We start from the raw sequence: 20,173 nt of genomic DNA on the forward strand, positions 1-20,173 counted from the left end.
GTATCAGCCACCGCGAGATGTCGCGACACTAGCCTGTCTGCCCCCTCTCTTGGCCTTTAAAAAGTCAAATATTAGATTACGAAGTTCTCCACTCCGCGTTGTTGTTTATTAAATTGAATGAAACCACGCGGCTTTATTGTCACTGACCTCGCTCGTGTGTATTCACCTTTTAATTCAGTGTTGTTTGCCGAATAAAACAACCGTTACCTCGCGCGTGAAGTAGCAATGCTTTGTTTAAATGTATATCACCAAAACGAACGTCAATTTCTCGTGCGCGTGTAGCCTGGAAAAATCAACTCTCTCGTCCCCATTCGCACGCGACTCCAATTAAACTGTCCTCTATTTGCCGCAGAGAAAAGGACAAGAAGACGGGCAGAGAAAAGCGCCGTGCGGCAACCTACATATTGTTTGTGCGCGCGAGGTGAGAGAGTTAGGATCTTCCAAAATAATCGACCGGAGCGCTGTACGGCAGCGGCGGCGCCAGGGGCGCACATCGAGCAGCAGCCAAGCAAAAGTCAGTGTCGCGAAGTAAATCGAAGTGGACGTTCGCTGCGTCCTCCATCGACGACGTTTATCAACAGTGTTGTCGTCCGCCGTGCTAAAAGTTTCGTCTGTCGACTCGATGACGAGGAAGCAAGCAAGCAAGCCATCGTCGTCGCGTGGTCTTCTTCGTTGATTGTGATATGTGATTGAGAAAGAGAGTGCGAGTGTTTGGCTGCGTGAGGGCAGCGCCGCAAAATGTCTACGAGGTCGCAGCTAACCAAGGATTTGAACGGTAAGTCTTCCCTTACTGGCTTTACTACTGTTATCTTCGCCCCGTGTCTGGATAATCGCGAGGATTGAGGAATAAAAATTTCACGGCTTTTCGGAAAGACAGAGAAATATGGACTTGCCTGAAGGGGGTTTTTGCTCGTATAGGCTGGATTTTTTTTCGGGTTGACTGCCCCGCCCCCAACGAAAACGGTTGTTTCTATCGCCGTCTCTCTTGCTTTTATTGCCGGTATTGACGTGCCGTCTTCCTCTCGCTCACGCTTGCACGCTAACACTTATTAATCTTTTATAACGTTCGGCTGCTTCAGTATGTACCTTTCTTCCCATACTTACAATGATACTGCTTGGTCTACTTTTATTTTCTCCTTCTCGTAAGACCTTAGGAATGATACGACGGCGTATGATGCAGACACAAACGAATAAACCTACTTGCGTCGTTGAATAAAATAAAAGAAAACAAAGATAGATCGATGAATCATTTCTCAGTCATTTACTTTTAAAATGCCATCAAGAAGATACTAATGGTAAAAGTGGCACACTTTTGTATGTGCACGTACGTACGTACGTACGTTGAAAATCACTGAATCATGCCTTGCAGTTTGTACAGTCTTTAATCTGATATATAACTATCATTGCCAAGAGAGCTCTTTACCAGTCAATCATTTAATTGTCTGAATTTTTCAATTGTTTCACAATTTACCAGCTATTGTGTAACAAATCTTGTTATATTCTGTGTTCTTAAACTTTCTCAAGGTTAATCACTATAATACACATAGTGTTTTTTGTCAATTTGCTACGTTTTATTGATTAATAATTTAAATAAAAAAATATTTCAATAGTAAGAATCATATAAAAATAACAAATACTGCTTTGTTATAAAATTGAAAACAAAACTTGAGAAGAACAGTAAACAAGTCATGAGTCATACCATGTACTATATTTTTTATGGAAATTTTATTTTGTTGTATTTTCATAATAATACATTGTGTTTCTTATATCATATGACATTAGAAAAATCAAGTACTCAGATATTCTTACTTAATAAAACTTGATCAGTGATTCAGAATATTATTAATCTTGCCTATTTGCTATTTTCTTCTTGAAATCACTAATAATTGCCATGCAATGCTTAAGCAATAGTGAAACATGAGTAGCTTAATAATGACATGTTGATTATACTTCCTTATAATGTCAGGCCTGTACAAAATATATAAAAAGCTTGATAATAGCCTTGTATTAAATTATATTTTGCAACGATGAGAACAAGTATTGGCTCGTTTTAGTTGAAGGTTTTTTTCAACAAATATAACAAACCTAATGTTATTCGAAAGATATTTATTCAGATGGAATCTTTTTTTTTTACAGAGTCAGTAAAGGCATTACTTGGCAAGCATGTTAAAATATTGTTGAAAAATGTTGTGAAGCTAGAAACTAAACCAGATAAACTTGAAAATCGCGTATTGGTGAGTTGAAGAATCATTAAATTCCACAATTTTTCTTATTAATGAAAATTATTTTGTTAATAGGTATTTTCACCATGTCGACTATTTATTTTAACAGCAAAGGTGCCTACAAGGGTATGTTTACTATTATAAATAAATTATTATCATATACAATAAATTTTGAAGTATATTGTATTTTTTTAGATCGATTGCCACTTCCACTATTTGGAGGTAACAGCAGTAGAATCCAAAAGAGCCAATCAATTATCTTTGACAGTTGGGGAAAAGGTCTACAATTTTGTGACTATGGGTTTAGGAAGTGTCGATACTACAGAAGTAGATGCTATGATAGAAGCTCTTCATACTGCTATTCGAAACATATTTCCAACAGTACCTTTAAAGTATATTGCAATTCCTTAAAATTTTCTTTCTTACCGTGTTCAGTGAAATTGATTAATTTGGCAATTTTTTATTACAGCTATGTAATCAGAAAAATAGATGTGATACCAGCCAGCAGATTGCAAAGCATCAGAGGTAGCGATTTAGCAAGAAGCACTGAGGCAACAAGGCATACTGGCCCATGTGGGGGCTTCTCTACTCAATATGCCTGCATGTGTGATTTACACAATGTACCTTACAGAGAAGAAGTTGCTTGGGATGTTGATACAATATATTTATCACATGATACAAGAGAATTAGATCTTAGAGATTTTGATCATCTTGATCAGAAAGACTTGATACCTATTATATCAGCTTTAGAATATAATACGTGGTTTACAAAAGTGCGTGTTTCTCACCTCAAGCTTAGTCATGAACCACTGGAAAGATTACTGCATATATTGAAGAGATCATTATCTATTCAAGAAATATACTTGGATAATATTGGAGCAAAATGGTAAGTTTTATATATTTTGCCTTTACAGTACGTAATTTTTACATGTACGCCGATTCTTATTCGATTTTTTAGGGACTTTGCACACAAATTATCATTAGCTTTAATTACCAATACAAATGCTGTATTGCATACTATAGATTTGTCAAGCAACACAATCGAAGATAAAGGAGCAACAAGTCTATGTGGTGCGATTGCAAAATTAACTCAAGGTACGTAAGTTTCATGTAAACGTCATTGTGTGTGCTTTCGTTACACCATTATTTTGTCACTCCAATAATCACTATAATATGTAGTTGTTGCACGTTGCACGTCATTAGTAAAACCGTTTTTAGATCGCTCGAATTGTAACCCATCATCCTTTTCGCGGATGCACCAATATTTTTCACCTCTAGGAGCGGCGCACACAACTGGACCGCTCGGCAAATTGCCCAAAGGATTGCAAAAATTAAATTTAGCAAGATGTGGTTTGACTGGCAAAGGAGTTGGTCAAATTGCTCATGCTTTGAGCTTAAATCGCAGTATGCCTATGAGCTTACAGTATTTGAACCTTGCAGAGAATTGTTTGAAAGATGATATTAACGTGAGTTATTATCTACTCGACAATGTATTCTCTACCTTATTATCCTGCTTTTCTCACTTTTATTTAATGTTTTTAGACTTTATGCAGCTTTTTAGCTCAGCCTAATGGGATAACCCACTTGGATCTCAGCGGTACTGATACAACATTAGAATGTGTAAGCTCAAACAAATCTCTAACAAAGTTCTCTTTGGTAATATTAAGGTGTGTTCTATAATCTGATCTTTATAGTTATTCGGTGCTCTGTTGAGGGGTTGTGCAACGAATCTAGTCCACTTAAATGTCGCCCGAAACTCATTCTCGAGTAAAAAAACCAAAGAAATACCACCGAGCTTCAAGCAATTTTTCACGGCAACGCTGTCGCTCAAGTACTTAAATATCTCGTTCTGCAAATTACCCCTTGAGGCGCTTAAACATCTACTCCTTGGGTTAGCTTGTAACGAAAGTACAGTTGGTCTAGAACTCGACATGAGCGGGAATAATCTCAGCTCAATGGGCGCTCACGTACTTGAATCGTGTATTCATGGCGTGAGGTGCATAGCTTCGTTAGATATCTCAGATAGCAGTGAGTGTCGTTAAAAAAAGATGGTTACTACATTTATTGAGTAGATACTGAAAATATTTATTTTTTAGATATGGACGTGGATTTGGCTCAAGTAATTACTGCCATAAGCAAGAACAAGTCCATCAAAAAACTGTATATGGGTCGCAACACACTTGGCATGAAAAGTAAACACATTGCTGTTGTAATGGATTCATTAGTACAGATGCTTCAAGAAGAAGATTGCGTGCTTCAAGAATTACATTTACCTGACTCACGATTGAAGGGTGATTTGTATAATCTTATCAACGCTATTGGTAGTAATACTTGTTTACGAGTGTTGGATATTAGTGGCAATCAAATTGGTGATCCTGGTGCTAGACTTCTTGCTAAAGCATTACAAATTAACAATCATTTGAAAACTATTATTTATGATAGAAATAACATCAATATGCAGGGTTACGCCGATATTGCCCATGCTTTAGAGAGGTAATAACACATACATCTTTTTTTATAAGTTTGTAATATTTTACTCAAGTCAACTATTTCTATTTTTCAGAAATTATAGTGTCAGACATATGCCAACGCCAATTTACGATCTGCAGCCTTGTATGAAAGCTTCCGCGGAGAAGACCGAGCAGTTGACAAGAAAGATACAAGACTTTCTTCAGCGAAACGTTGCTCCCTGCAGAAACAGTCACGGCCAAGCTTTCCGTTTACAACAAGGTTTCTTATTAAGTTCTACTCAGCATATGGTTGATCGATTGGTCGTTCAAACGCAAGATACGATTAAAGCTCTAGCAGCTGAGACTTGTAATGCCAATGAAGATATTAATTACGCGACAGGGCTGATTCAAGATGCTGACAATTCAAAACAACTTTTGCCAAGGTTGCATGAGGTGCTGCAAAGGCGAGACGAAAACAATCCTATAGAGGCGAAGCTCATTGAGACGGCTTGTCAAGTGCATAGAGTTGTATCTAGCTATTTGCAGGTGAACGTTTATAGTATTTTTTATCAAAATCAATAATAATAATCATAATAATAACAATAACAATGATAATCATAATAATAAGGACAATAAATTGAGTAAAACATAATAAAGCATAACACAATAAAGCTAAATATAGTTTTTATATAAAAAAAATTACGTAAACTCATCAAAATTAATTCGTTCTATTCGAATAGCTTTATTAGAGTTGACGCGGATAACGGTGGCACTAGAAACTTCAATGAAATAAGATAACTTACTAATCCGTATATGCGTTTTTTCAAATGATTTTCAAGCCTGCGACATATGTTATCGACAAAATATGTTGAATAAAATAGTTTTACTATCAGTATATATTGTGAACATTTCTATTTTTATTAAAGGATTCTTTGGAAGCAATGCTTAAATGCGCCAACGAGCAGTGTCCTGCAATTCTGGAGCAAACTGTTGTCAATAGAGATGATGATTACGATGAGAACGAATCAATCACTCTAGAAGAGCATTTGATGAAATCTTGTAAAGAGAAAAATAAGATATCTTTGGAGTTTATTCAAAACACCATAACCGAACAAGCTGGGGCAGATATAGTCAATAAAGTGAAGTGAGTAATTATATCAAAGTTGTATTGAACTTTAATATAAATGAGACTTAGAATAAAATTAGAAACCAAATATTATTAAAAATTGTTTTTTCTGAACTGACAATTCAAATTCTTTTTAATATTTTTGTAAGGTATAACAATCTATCAAGTATAATAAAATTCATTAAATAGTTTACAAATTACATTTAATATTAGTAACTTATAATTGTTAGGTTTTATTATTTTATTTACTATTAGTGGATTATCTAATATTATTTTATTTTCAATTTATGACAAATAAAATTGAAATCTAAATCAAACAACTCTTAAAAAAACTAGTTAGCTATGCAAATGTTAAACAACATGATCAACGGTCAACACTAGTTACCAAACAATTGTTATCGCCCAAGATAAAATTAGCAATAAATCATTTAAACCGTAACCATTTCTTTGCAGCGAACTGAATCTCTCTGTCGCGGCCCACATCTCCGATCGTATAACCGACCAAGTGATTGAGTCACTATCGACAAGCTACAAAACGTTAATCGGAGAGTGTGAGATTCGCACGCGGAGCAGTACACCAGATGTTTTACGGCCTAGCGCTGGTTCGACGAGCAGCGGTGGCGGGAGCGTAATCGGCGTGGGAACTGGTGGCATAAGTTTGAGCATGTCCGCTGGAACACCAGTTGTTGAGAGAACGAGCCTCGTCACGGACGAGGAGGACGATCAACAAAATAGTGAACGTGCTGATACTTCTACCGAAAAGGATAATCATGTGTTTCTGGGTAAAGCCATGGGACGACTTTCTGCTGAGGATAATTCACCGATGGTGAGCTTACATTTCCGTACGTTAGGATGGTTGAGGTTCGGATAAGTGTGACTGGATTGGGCGTGCACCATCGTTTATAGTTTTTTTAACTATTTTAATGTCAAGAATATTATGTAACACGTGCCTTTATAGCTTATTGCCATTCATAATTACATATATTTATTGTTCACTTTCATTGCGGCAAATTCCAGCTGTGCATCATTCTATACAATAACATATCCATTGCAAAAGTTTTTCGGTTCAAAAACCCGATTACACGTACGTTTTACACTTTCATCGTCTAAAATGCACTTATTACAGTTATAGTTTTATAGACTTTTATTTAAATGGCAAAGTGTGCGAGAATTTCCGCATCTATTTTAACTTCACTTTGAAAAAAGAGCTGATTCTTTTATTATAGTATTAATTTTTTGACTAATTTCGTATTATCGCGCAAAACAAAATCCCTAATAGTAAATGTACGACAAGGTGTGGATCAGGTAATTTGTTCATACTGAGATTATGTCGATTTCTCCCAATGGAAAAGACGGAACTCGAGCGTGAAAATTAGAAAATGCATAGGTATATAATCGGCATTACTCAAAGATGCAACCTTACTTTTACTTGTTTCAATCTGACGCTTAAAAGTAAACTTTCATTTACTGACTATTGGGACAGTCATAATAATAATCCTAACTTATATAAAAACGTAATCAATCAATTTACCAATAAAATGGTGTACATACATCTCGGTATTATCATTTCATTTGGGTTATGGTACTAACATTAGTTAATAAAGATTTTGCTTTTTTTCACCGCATGATATGCAGCTGGATTACTTGAATCTTGTAAGTATTAACTCTGAAAAGCAAACAAAGCGCTATAATTCTACAAAAACGACTAAAATTTCTTTGAAATTCTTAGGCAACACCACACCTGTCAAATAAAAGAAAGAGTTTACACGGAAGAAAATTACGGCCTAAATCTGTAGTAGATTCTGTTGAGGGTCTATCGGCGGATGACATTCCAGACCTTTTGCCGTCGTCTTCTTCATTGCCTAAGAATCAACAAAGCCAAGAAGGTAGATAAAAAATAATTTGTTATCTAATAATTCACAAGATAGTCGATTCACCAAGTAAAAATTGATTCATTGAAAAGGAGCATCCGAGAACGAACACTCATTAACAGAGTCACTTGATTCGCTCTCAGAGTTGCCATCGAACACAGCAGGTCAACAATTGCAACACTTGGTGAAAACAAGACCAAAAAGAACAAAAACCCGTGCTCCGTCAAGACCGATGTTGCGACCTGATCAACCTCAGTCAATCGATGGCATTGCTCTTGAAGAAGGCCTTGATGTGTTCTTCAGGCCCACGACACCTACTACACCCATTATTGGTTCGCCAACAAGCGATGACAGGTCAGTCACTCTTTGCCAAGCGGTATATATATTTTTCAAATGACTACAATGTTTATATTTTAATGTTTTAGTTCACTTACGTTTCCAACAACCGCGACCGCGAGTCAAGACGGTGGCAGCCCGAGTCCCTCTGTAACTAGTCAAAAGAGCGATGCAGTTAAGAAAAGTGCACCAAATGCACCGATGCTCAAAACCTTGCATACAGAACAACAGTCACCGCGGTCACGTTCCAGTGACGATGTGGCTAAGTTCTCACCCCTTGTTGGTCGCCGATCACACGGAGACTCACCTCTTACGGCCTCGCCGTTGGCTCGACGTAATACTGATAAAAATGATGGATCTAGCGATGAACAAAGTGGTCAGCCAATATTAAATACTTCAATGCTTGTTTCATAAGAATGCTTCAAATTAATATAGTTCGTTCTTTTGAAGGCCATACCGCAACGCCAGACAGTGAGGCGAACAAAGAACAACAAAAAAATGAACCAATCGAAAATGGAGGCAAGAGTGTCATGTCATCCGTTCGAAAATTTACTGCAGCTAGTCCAACAAACGGTGGCATGGCGAAAAATTATATCCTTGAAACGGCAAAATCTCCAGTACTACGTTCTTTGGCAACTAAAAATAATCAACAATCTGGTGATCGGCGTTCGCCACCTACAACTGCTCCAAAACCAAGACCATGGAGTATGGCAACAGATAGAAAGTCTGGTGAGTAAATTTTTATCTCTAAAAGTAGAAGAATGAATTTTAAGTGAAAATTGACGTAGGTTTTCTTACAGGTGAATTTAATCAACTACTGAGCGATGGTTCAAGTCCCAATACATCAGCAGGAAATACACCAGACTCAGGTGACGCACTAGACGAGTCAACGGATAGTGGCGTTTGTGGGCCAGCATCATTGCCACCAAGTCTTACAGCAAGTTGCATCGTGGGCAGTTCACTGAGTAACAGTGGTATTGAAAAGCGCTCTGTTCGTGAATTAGCGGCGAGTCTTTCAAAGAGTAGCAATGCATCATTGAATCCACCGAAGGCAGACAAGAAGGAAAACGGTAAAATACGAAGGAGCATAAGAAGCGTATTTTACAATAACACTTGACATGTGCAATTGGGTGTAGCACGACAACAATCGCTTGTAACACGACATCACCAGTAAATCACTTGCTGTTAAAATCCATTAGATTTAGTACATCTGATATGGTTGTTGCACGAAATCTTTCGCAAACCTTTTTTCGCATAAATGAATTATTTATTAAATGCCAAAGAAATTTTTAGATCTGAAAATGGAGGCCTACATGGAAAATCAAAGTCCAGATAAAAAATTGAACTAATGTAAAATTGTAATATTCGTAATTTAGACGTATCGTGCAAAAACTATATATCATTACACTCGGTATTGTTTAATTTTTTTTCTTTGATTTTGCGCTCATCACCATGTAACCATCCATCGAAAAGCTGTATGCACGATCATTACTGAATTTTGTTTAGCGTTGCTTTGTGTATATTTATTTTAGAGTATTCTGCAGCATGGAGATCTGTTCTACGACGTTATATTGATCCCCCACCACCGATACCGCCACCCACACTTAAGGTACTTTTTTGTTGAGATTATTTTTATTTACTAGGAAATTTTTACGACCTTGTATGTGCCTTATTTTTGCATTATGATTTGCAATCAATAGCAGCTTCTATCTTACAATGATATATCGGCTCTGAATGTTGTTATGAAATATTTACACGCTTATTTTACAAAATTAATGTATCAAATAGCAACTAACATGAAACACGCATTGTCAAAGATATCGAAATGATTCTACTATATTTTATTCGATTTAAGTCAGGTACAAATAAATTATTCAAATCCTCATTGTATATTTTTAAAGCACGATTTGCACAAATTAGCTGATCTTCACGAGTTTTTTAATTGTATGTTCTCAGGCACAGGAAGCACAGAAAGAGACTGAGCCTAATCGTCGACTGGCTTTCAAACTTCGACGAACCTCTTTTCTTCTCGATTCGAATTTCAATTATGATAACGACACAGTTGATGTATAGAGAAAAAGAAAGAAAAGCAACATTCCAATAAATGATGCAATCGTAACGATTTGCTCAAAATTTGATGCACTAGGCTGTCGCGATATATTGTTTATTATGTATTAACAAAAAGATGGACAATGTCGATATTTTAAAGATTTATATTTTCGAATTTTAAATGATCATTCAAACGATATTTTTTCAGGTAAATTAAGTGTATGTTCTACTATATAAACAAATTTTACATTCCAATATCGTTCTGCCATTTAAAGAAAATTATCTCAAGGTTATTAACGATGAGTCAGTAACTGACGTTGACCTTTACAAATAGCGTAAGACAATTGATGAGAAAAAAAACTGATATTGAAGTTACTTCTCTCGTGTAAACTGCCCAATTTAAAAAGATTTTTTGTAAAATTAAGACGTAACTGCATCGTTACCGAAAGTACTATACAATAATAACATACGAACATACAAGATTTCTTTCTTTTTCTCTTCTCTAGAATACTTCTATTTGATGAAAAAAGAAAACGAATTGACATTTTTCCATAACGAAAACGACATGCATTGACATTTTGTACTTGCATCGATTGTATTCTCTAAATCACAGAAACATTAAGTATGTAAATGTAAAGGGCCGACATTTTTAAGTGCCTGCTGTTTAATTCCGATGAACAACCGACTAATTTTAAATTATATCTCAGAATTCAAAGAATATTTATCAAGGGCAGGGTACTTAAAGAACCCTCTATTATTTATGCACTACCTCATCATCTTCCATTACTCTCGCTCGCTTAATTTTCCTTTTCGTATCATCTTTCAAACTGCATATCTTTTTTAATGAATCGATACACAAAAAATGGAATTTTTCAATTTTAGATGGTTTTTACCTATCAAAAATCTCGAAAAAATTTATACAATTTACACATTTTTGAAAATTTTCAATTAATGACTGAATTAGTATAGTTTTTTGCAATAATCAGATCGTTGACAAGATTTGTTACAAAAAGCCGTCTCAATTTTTTGTAATTAAGAATTTACACGACACGTAAAAGACTTAGTAAACTTAAATTATTATTAAAAAAGATTGTAGTTTTGAATCTATATAATTACTACCTGTGATTTTTTACTTTGTCATTTATGCCAAAATTAGCCAACAATTTTTTACACTGCTATAATTAATCAAGAGCGCGAGTATCGAAGAATCAATTATTAATTAACTTTACTCAGAGATATAGCTCTATTTTGTTTTACTAGTTTCGTAGATAATACTAGTGAAACCTACAATCACGATACATATATTAATGATTCCAGCTCGGTGCTCTGTTACTAGAGTGCTCCACTTTATTAATTCCTCTTTTTTAATAGTATGTAAGGCTTATTTCGATGATTTTTACTTTTTGTTTTTTTTGTCGTGCAAGCAAGTGCGAAAAAATCACTGATGTTGTTTTTTATGTTTTAGTTGCGTCCATTCACGTTTCTTTTTCGTGTGCGTATTTGCGCACTTAATGTACATAGGTGTGTGTATAAGCGAATTAGTTAAGATACACGAAGAGGAGAAGGTTTTACGATTATATATCTTGTAATTCTACGAGCGCCTAGTTATTATTATATACATAAAAAGGTAGATTCGAATCGAGCCGTGAAATTTTGCTCTGAGTTGATTGATGTCGTTGACCATATGTTGACTGAAATATTCATTGCTAAAGATGATTTATTTACATATATATATATACAACTGAAGCAATTTGAAGTCATTATAACAACGTATCATTTTTATACTATCAATTTTTTATACTACTATTGTATTTTGATTTAGGCTATATGTATGCGGATATTGTAGTTGATGACATCTTTTTCTCAGTGCAAACCTTAAACTGACAAACAATTTTACGGTAAGAATTTGATTAATTAACTTAAAAAAACTCACTTTAAAAATTAGACATTTTCGAATTGCATTGCTCATCCATAAAATAACATAGGCCGCAAGAATCTTATTTGTGATTTTTAATATTTTTAATATGTGGATTTAGTTACAACATTTCTAAGGTCACAAAAATTTTAATAACCAATTTGTTTTAAACTTAGCATGTAATTGAATATATATTACGTTGAGCAATCTATAACATTTTATACTTTTCTTTTATGATCAAAAATTCATTAAAATCCGAAATATTGAAAATCACTGCAACGTATCATACAATATTCATCATTAAGCCAGTAAAGTTTAACTCTTCAAGCAAACAGTTAAAATATCATAAAAATAAAATCGAATCGAATCTCAAAACTGCGTGTGCCAAATTAAAGTGAGTATAACTGAGCTGAGATTTAAACACGCGAGAAATATTGATAAGAATCCTGATTATTAAGAAGGAATTGTTTGATCAAAATTTTCTATTCAATAAAACAATTTTCGTATCTTTTTTATACTTAAAAGTATTGTTTTGAAAAGAATTCTATTTTGTACATACAGTAATTGACTTTTTGCAATATATATGAAATGTGTTTTTTATGTAAAATTTAGGCACTGATTTTTGTGTGATCATCACCAAAACGTAATTGAGTGTATCGCTTTTTTTCTCACACGATAAATCAAGTGAAACATTTTGAGTCGGAAGACAGACGGAAGAAGTGCATGGCTTATTACAAAAGTCACACGACAAGTGTATGTGTGTGCGGCCGAAAAGTGTATGTGCATGTATATAATTTTATTTGTAACGGTTGACTGAGCGCTCATGGATGTAGATCTTAGGAGCATTTTTTTGCGAATAGATATAATATTAAATTAGCTTACGCACATACAAGTGCTAAGTTCAATGATTGTTTTCTCATTTTTTTTTTAATATTACGTATTATAATAGTATACATTCCTTATGTATTTTGCCATGAGCTGCAATCATCGATTTAATAATCACTGTCTTGTCACGATTTAGCGTTATACATACAATTATAAACGATAGTAATTAATATTGTTATTACCTATTATTGCTGTATTATTTTTTATTACATTATTATCATTAATATTATGATAATTTTTTAATGAAAAAATATTAAAGTTGTACACGACGGGTGAGATGTGTGAAAAGGTGGAATTGTATTTAGCAAGGGAAACGAGATGTATTTATGAGTATATCTTTGACGAACAATAAAAGTACGAGATCGATTTAATAAGGAAACAATGTTACTTCATTATTTTTCTTTTTCCATTATTAATAAACTCATTACATTTCCAGTCGTTGAAAAATCTCGAGAACATTGAAAGTTATTTTCTAGAGTCTATCCTCCGTGCGTATAAAAAGTTACTATAGACGTATTGTAAAAGTTATGATAGGTATATCATATTGATCAAATAAAACGTCAATAATTACAATGCTATAAACTTATGTGCTGTAAATCTCGCTCTACTAAAATTCATAATAGGAATATTTAGTATGTAATGATTCGAATAAGTTCAGTTTATAAATTATATATTTATAACTTTCTCGAGTTTAAATAGTTTTTTACTGCTTGCCGACACTCCAGAAAATTTTGAAAAGTTGACAATTAAAAAAATACCAGAATAGAAAAAGCAACTAAAATCTATGGAGTAGTAAAGCTTGAACGTTTTATTTTTCAAACCAGGCCACGGTCTTCGTGAAGCTCGGGTCGGAGTAGGAGTAGGAGTTGGAAGTCGACGACATGAACGGGCTACTTGATATGCGTGTGTAAGTCGCTGGAGAGCGTTACGAGTTACAAGAGAGATAGTAAGATGAGTTCGGTGATCGTGAGGTAGCGAGAGGTGTGATTTTTTAATTTGATAATTGAGTTTTTGAATTAAACTGTGAACAAGAATGTCACGTACCAAGCCCAATGAGAAAAACGGTAATGGTGCCAAAAGCAGCGAGTCCAGTGTTTGGATACGGGCATTTACTGCCAACTCGGAGTGGCCGGACAAGGTAAACATAACCTATGCATTAAAATTATATTTTCACAAGTACACGTATCATTCATGACATTTGATTAGCTTATTCACAATTATTAAGGCTTAAAATCAAATGTTCTCTTATGAGGCTTTGATTGATATTTTGAAAGAATGATCTTTTAATACATCATTCATTTAGAAAAGTGGTTTGGAGTATCAGCTGTTAGCTGTATTTTACGTAAAACTCATCAAATATTGATTGATTCATTTCGAGTAATGACTCAAGCCTATTTGAATCGACATAAATATACTTATTATATTATTTATTGTTAGAACGTTAATTTTGTATAATTGCATTTTTTTTAAATAATCTAAACCAAAACTATTGTCATTTGATAATTTACATTAAGATCACTGTTTCCTATTTGAATAATTATGATTGTTTGATTTTTATAAACTAGGAAGAGTTTTTGGATGTAATTTATTGGTCCAGACAAATCATTGGAATTCTTATGGGAATACTATGGGGTCTTATCCCCTTGAAAGGATTTCTAGGTTTGTTATTGTGAGTTGACTAAGCAATTTTTCCTATGAAATTAAAAACAAGAGCACTATTTTTAAAACTTTAAATTATGCTTTTAGATTTGTTGTAGTAAATGGAGGAAGTTTATATTTGTACTTCAGTAGTTTTCAACAAGTAGATGAAGAAGAATTTGGTGGGGCATGGGAGTTGACCAAAGAGGGATTTATGACTTCATTTGCTGGCTTTTTAGTAAGTAAATAAAATCAATTTTTAATTGTTTTGCAGTAATTTTAAAATCAAATAAATATACTGATATCTGGTAATTTTATTTATTGCAGGTAACATGGATTATAATATACTCTGGTTTGCATTTTGACTGATGAATCTTTCTTCCAAACTTAAGCTTAATGAAAAGTGTCAAAAGGTGAACAAACAATTAAGCAATGAATATGTAATAAAATTCCTTTATAAAGTCGTTTACAAGCATCGTTTTCACACAAGCCATTACATAAATTAAGTCAAAGTATGTACAAATATACATCTATCCACTGAGCACATATAGAATGTGAACAGTTAGGTAAAAGCAATCTGACTTCATTGTTCACTTGTTACCCAACCATTGTACGTTTACGTCCGCGCGCTTTGACGTCTTCATACTTAATTATGATTTCTTTCAATCTAGAATTATTTTTGAAAAACTTTTGGTAACTTTTGTAAATGAGATTGAATAATTCGGGTAGTTGTGCGTGCGCACTGGTTAAGGATCTTTCTAAAACGTATAAATCAACAGCAGCATCCTCAGCTGTTGCATCAACTTTGGCTAAACCAAAATCAATAACTATTAGTTTATCTACAACTGAATAAACATTTAAAGTATAAAGTATATTTAGATCATACAATAGCATTTATATATAAATGTAAAAATCTTACAATCAGCACCAGATTTAATATTCACTTTATCCTCTGGATTCTTGAAAAGGATATTGGACGTCGTTAAATCTCCGTGAACTATATTTTTAGTATGGAGTTTGGTAATGGTTTGACCGAGTGCACTTGTAATACTGTCTATCAAATTATTAACGTCGGTCTTTCCTGTCACGTATTGATCAATGAAAGTTTTTAGCGTCACAGCATTTTCAATAAACTGCATAAAAATACTGCGACGGTTATAGTCGACAAGATACAAAGCCGGCGTTCCAACTCCTACAAAATAAAAAGAACTTCAATTCAACTCAAATAAATAATTTTCGTTAAATGTATTACCTGCTGATTTAGCACGAACAATAGCACGTGCTTCAGCTTTTATTCTTTCCTTCGTCAATCGCGCATCCAAATCTGAATGTCTGTATTTTTTCTCGAATCTCTCTTTTATCAGCGTTAATTTGCCAAGATAAACTCCTTTGTACAGACGAGCTTCAGCTCCTTGCGCAATCAATTCTGATTCTGGTAGTTTATAAACCATGATCTCTGTTTATTGATTCCATGTTAATTGTATTTTTTTGTAAGTATATTTTATGAAAAAAATATTTTCATGTTACATTGTGTTATATTCTATTATATTTCATTTGAAACTTTGTAACTCTTTATGTACATAAAACATGTAAGAAACGGACTTGGTCTAATACTCGATTTTTCTAGAGTTACAGGCTTTTTTCGTCGAAACATTCAAATTACACGCTTGTAATTTAAATTAATCGTAATACAATCAAAGCGAAAGATCAAATTTTTTTGATAGAATAAAAATTTGTTGAAAAAAGATGAACTCTTCAAAAGTGAAGCAACAACAAATTTTTATTAAATAGTAAATTAATTAAAAAAAAAGTATTTTATTGAATATGACAATGACAAATTTGAAATTTGAAATAACTTTTGAACTTTTTATTTTTTATGAACAACATTGTCTTTCTGGCAAAAGGATTTGATCTAAGCTTTCATTCGATAATATTATGAAAACTATACAAACTATCTACATTACAAAAACACCTTGTTGAATTGAATGTTTCAACAAAAATAGCCTATAACTCTGAAAAAGCCAAATATTAGACCAGGCTGCGGCTTCTTGTGCGTTTTTATGAACAACAATATTCCTTAAAGTTTCAAACAAATCGATGACTTAAGCATATGATACTTTCTTTGTAAGGAATCCTTTCATTTAAACATTTGAAAAAATAGTTCTACTAAAAATATATAATTTATTTTGTGTTTAAAAAATTTATAATGCATTATATTTAAAACAAATTAAAGTTTTCTGATACAGCTCATAAAAAAGATAAATCGTTAATCAAATAACATTTTGCAATTAAGTAAGTGGAAAGCAAAATATCAATTAGAAACAATGTAAGCGAATACGGTAGCTGTTCGCAGCGCTAAAAGCTCATCATGCTATCTCGTGCGAGAGAGAGAGAGAGAGAGAGAGAGCGGAGCGAATCGATCGCCAACACATGCACCATTCGCTTGCTTACCCGCTCGCCACAGGCTGTTTCCGGGAACGCGCAAGTGAAAAAGCGAGAGAAAGTATATAGGCTGTATCTATATACGTGCAGGAATCATACAGCGTCTTGCACGCAATCTTGAGCTCGTTTTAAGCCACTTGCCTCGTAGTTTTTGTCATTTTATAGTGAAATAATTGAAGATTTTGCTATTGAAAATTTACTGATAGTTGGGAGATGATTCTATGACATGAGAGTGGAGTGCGTAAGAGGTTAAACAATTAATAAACACTGAGTGGTTTAGTGGGCAAACGGGTTTCCAGTTTTTTTTTTTACTGGTCTCTAACGTATTGTTGAAATGAAAAAAACTCACAAGACGAATATTAGTGTGCCATAAAGATTTGGATAATTGTATATTCAAAGAAAGATGAAATCTTAATAATTTCTACACACTTTTTTCAACAAAGCATTCATTATTACCGATAACGTTAAACTTTTTGTGGATATGAGGGACGAAATAATCATGGATACAAACAAATTTATAACTGAAATTCATAAGAGGCCAGCTCTTTGGAATCAACGGCATGTTTCTTATCATAATCGTGAACTAACAAAACGAATTTGGATGGAAATTGCTGCAATGTTCAACTTACCGAGTCAGTATTCTGAATATTTGTCTATTTATAAGAAAACAAGATTCGATCGATCAGATCAGGAGATTTGGCGAATCCATTGTTTCAATTGTTTACACACTTGATGCATTAATGGCAACAAAAGATTGGTTATAACTTGTACGTTTAGAAACAAATACAACTTACTGATATAATTTTGGTTTTTTCCAATTTGCCTACGTCTTTTATTAAAACTCTTTTTATTACTTCAAGAATTAGTTATTTATCAAAAAAAACTTTAAGGTAAATCAATTGCATGTGCTCTTATGACTGCGCGTTTGTGGATGATGCGATGGGAAACTTAACCTAACCTAATCTGAAAATGTTCTTTGTTATCAATCTGATAGGTATATGTATATATACACACACTAGCATCTGATGTCGATATTTCATTTTTTATTTTGATCAGTTAAAAGTTATACAAATTATACAAATTGTAATTTGTGTTCTTGAATTTAATAAAAATGTAGTCGTAAATAGATAAAAAATACATTGACTACGAAATAAAATCATTTTCTAACAAGTGACAAACTACTTTCTTTGGTTAGAGCCTATTTTAAAAGCCAAGTGGAAAGGATTGAGGGATACGTATCGCGCAGAGCTTAAAAAAGAACAGGTTTATCTCAGAAGCCACTGCGAGAGGAATCGTCCGATTTGGATTCATTATGAAAGCCTATCATTTTTAAAAGAACAAATGTTACCAAAACCTCCAGTGTGGGAACGCTCATATCACACCAGAGATGAATGTGATGGAACATGCAGACTATATTCAAATCATACAAATGGCAATGGATGTAATGGTAATCATGACTCTTTATCAGAACATTTTCTCAACTCTTCCATCAATCGGTAAGTTTTATTTTTATGTCAGTTGCTAATTTAAATAGAATATGCAATAACTCATTAATAAAATAATTTTAATTTCAGAATACCATCTGATCCAGATGTTGATATCAAAGATGAGCCACATGACTCAGAATATCAAGATGCATCATCTTTGAATGACGATGGGGAGGCCATGTTACAAAATCTCTCCCCAGCACAAGTTCTTATGAATTTAGACAGGAATGGAAGGGATGATTCTCAAGGAGTCAATGGAATTGACACTGCTTCAAATGTTGGTATCAATAATGACATAGTTGACAGAAACAATGATGATAATTACTTTTTTCTAATGAGTCTGTTGCCTCATATAAAAAAGTTACCTGCTGATAGAAATATGTATCTTCGAATGAAAATTCAAGAACTTGGTAAACAAAATTTATTTTGAAAGCTTTTTGTTATTTGTTATTTTATATAAAAATTAACTTCTGTTTCTCAAACAGTATATAATGAGGTAAAAAATAATCAACCAAATGGAGAGTGATCATCACTATGATCAACTTGAGTTTGTGGTACAGACAGTGTGAAACTCTTATGTGAACAATAATTGAAATGCAGCAAGACTGAAAATTGCAGAAATGTTCTGCAACTGTGTGTTTTTTACTAGCTGTATTTATGAATATTACAAACTATCTCTAAAAATGTCATTTAATCTATACTCAGATTCAATTAATCAAGAAATAAAAGTTCCTCAATTAATAAATTAGTGATTTTACAGACTAAGTGAGAATATAGCAATAACACAATCATTTGTAAAGACTACAAGTAATTGTGTTTTCAATTACCAGCTCAAATTTGGTTTTTAGTATTATCAAGAAAAGAAAATAATTTATACTATCAATGAAATAACACAAGTATAAATAATTGAAAAGAGAAATATTGTTGGACAAAGTGAAAGATTGTTTACAAATTAAAACTATAATAATATTAGGAATAGATTCGATTATATCTATAACAAAACGTAAATGATATGTAAAAATTATAAAAACGCCACATGACAACTATAATCATAACAGCATAGCATTTAAACCAACGATCAGAATTAAACAAGAATGTTTATAAAAGTCTTTTTGTGTGTCAAGATTGAGTCATATCTATATTGTGTAAAAATATTTAAAATAAGTATCTCTTCGTAGCGCATCTGCAAATGAGTGTGCTTGCACTCACCTTACATAGTGAGTTCAGTTATGATTAATTTTACGCTTAACGAAAAACGCGTCAGTATCGTCAAAATTGTTATTGTTTTATTTCTTTTTACAAATTTTATGGATATATTTTATTAAATGCTACATCTGTATCATTAAATATTAGAAAATCACTCTCACGTCCAATCGCAATAAAAACTTATACGTATAATTTCAAAAACAGCCTTCTAAATATTATTTCTTTCAAGCATATCCTCCCCTTTCCAGAGATTCCATGGCAGAACAGCATGCGAAACGGTCGACACGAGAAGAGAAAGAATCTGCATCATCCAACATTAGTCCATCCATTGAGAGCCACTGGTGCTTTCTCGTACCTGCCGCCAAGCAGCAGTGCAACTGCAACACAGCCAGCAAATCAAAAGGATAGAGAAATATTTACTTGTATTTGCGTGTGTGCAAGTGCGCTCGCTCGTCTGTATGTTAAAGTACGCGCATACATACGCTACTTGTTCGCTTCTTCTGCTTCGTTTCCACTTGCTCCGAAAATCTCTCGATCGCAGCTCCA

General features: G+C 33.5%; 4 protein-coding genes across 13 annotated transcripts; 3 read left to right on the forward strand and 1 right to left on the reverse strand.

Annotated features, from left to right (window-relative positions):
- The first annotated feature begins 170 nt into the window (after positions 1–170).
- LOC131675255 (F-actin-uncapping protein LRRC16A-like) lies at positions 171–13,225 on the forward strand. Of its 8 annotated transcripts, none has more exons than XR_009303024.1 (21): positions 171–775; positions 2,137–2,234; positions 2,298–2,348; positions 2,418–2,614; positions 2,692–3,108; positions 3,181–3,317; positions 3,441–3,688; positions 3,765–3,842; positions 3,917–4,250; positions 4,319–4,715; positions 4,786–5,218; positions 5,599–5,816; positions 6,252–6,624; positions 7,434–7,451; positions 7,528–7,684; positions 7,762–8,023; positions 8,095–8,381; positions 8,456–8,734; positions 8,794–9,175; positions 9,538–9,614; positions 9,962–10,005. XR_009303024.1 is itself a non-coding variant. In XM_058954162.1 (21 exons), the coding sequence occupies exons 1-21, from the start codon at positions 739–741 to the stop codon at positions 10,076–10,078; spliced, it is 4,497 nt and encodes a 1,498-aa protein (XP_058810145.1). In that variant the 5' UTR covers positions 171–738; the 3' UTR covers positions 10,079–13,225. The 8 variants fall into 8 exon arrangements, 7 of the variants coding, with proteins under 7 accessions (XP_058810145.1, XP_058810146.1, XP_058810148.1 ...); XM_058954162.1 differs by having other exon boundaries at positions 8,794–9,075; positions 9,962–13,225; XM_058954163.1 differs by having other exon boundaries at positions 8,806–9,075; positions 9,962–13,225.
- A 527-nt stretch (positions 13,226–13,752) lies between these two features.
- On the forward strand, positions 13,753–14,957 carry LOC131675310 (GEL complex subunit OPTI). Its single transcript, XM_058954243.1, has 4 exons — positions 13,753–13,992; positions 14,420–14,523; positions 14,601–14,730; positions 14,820–14,957. Exons 1-4 carry the CDS (start codon positions 13,888–13,890, stop codon positions 14,859–14,861), a joined length of 381 nt encoding a protein of 126 aa, XP_058810226.1. The 5' UTR covers positions 13,753–13,887; the 3' UTR covers positions 14,862–14,957.
- Positions 14,958–15,089: 132 nt separating this feature from the next.
- LOC131675309 (EKC/KEOPS complex subunit TP53RK) lies at positions 15,090–18,246 on the reverse strand. 3 transcript variants are annotated; one of them, XM_058954241.1, is made up of 5 exons: positions 17,729–18,246; positions 17,564–17,662; positions 15,745–15,948; positions 15,412–15,684; positions 15,090–15,337 (listed from the first exon to the last, which is right to left on the reverse strand). In XM_058954241.1, the coding sequence occupies exons 3-5, from the start codon at positions 15,941–15,943 to the stop codon at positions 15,090–15,092; spliced, it is 720 nt and encodes a 239-aa protein (XP_058810224.1). In that variant the 5' UTR covers positions 15,944–15,948; positions 17,564–17,662; positions 17,729–18,246. The 3 variants fall into 3 exon arrangements, with proteins under 3 accessions (XP_058810224.1, XP_058810225.1, XP_058810223.1); XM_058954242.1 differs by lacking the exon at positions 17,564–17,662; XM_058954240.1 differs by having other exon boundaries at positions 17,564–18,246.
- Positions 16,751–19,931, forward strand: LOC131675308 (uncharacterized). Its single transcript, XM_058954239.1, has 4 exons — positions 16,751–17,566; positions 18,130–18,430; positions 18,509–18,831; positions 18,907–19,931. Exons 1-4 carry the CDS (start codon positions 17,416–17,418, stop codon positions 18,945–18,947), a joined length of 816 nt encoding a protein of 271 aa, XP_058810222.1. The 5' UTR covers positions 16,751–17,415; the 3' UTR covers positions 18,948–19,931.
- Positions 19,932–20,173: the final 242 nt, after the last annotated feature.

The sequence above is a fragment of the Phymastichus coffea genome, unplaced genomic scaffold (assembly GCF_024137745.1).
Source record: "Phymastichus coffea isolate CEN01 unplaced genomic scaffold, Cenicafe_Pcof_1.1 PCOF00018, whole genome shotgun sequence".
Lineage (NCBI taxonomy): Eukaryota > Metazoa > Arthropoda > Insecta > Hymenoptera > Eulophidae > Phymastichus > Phymastichus coffea.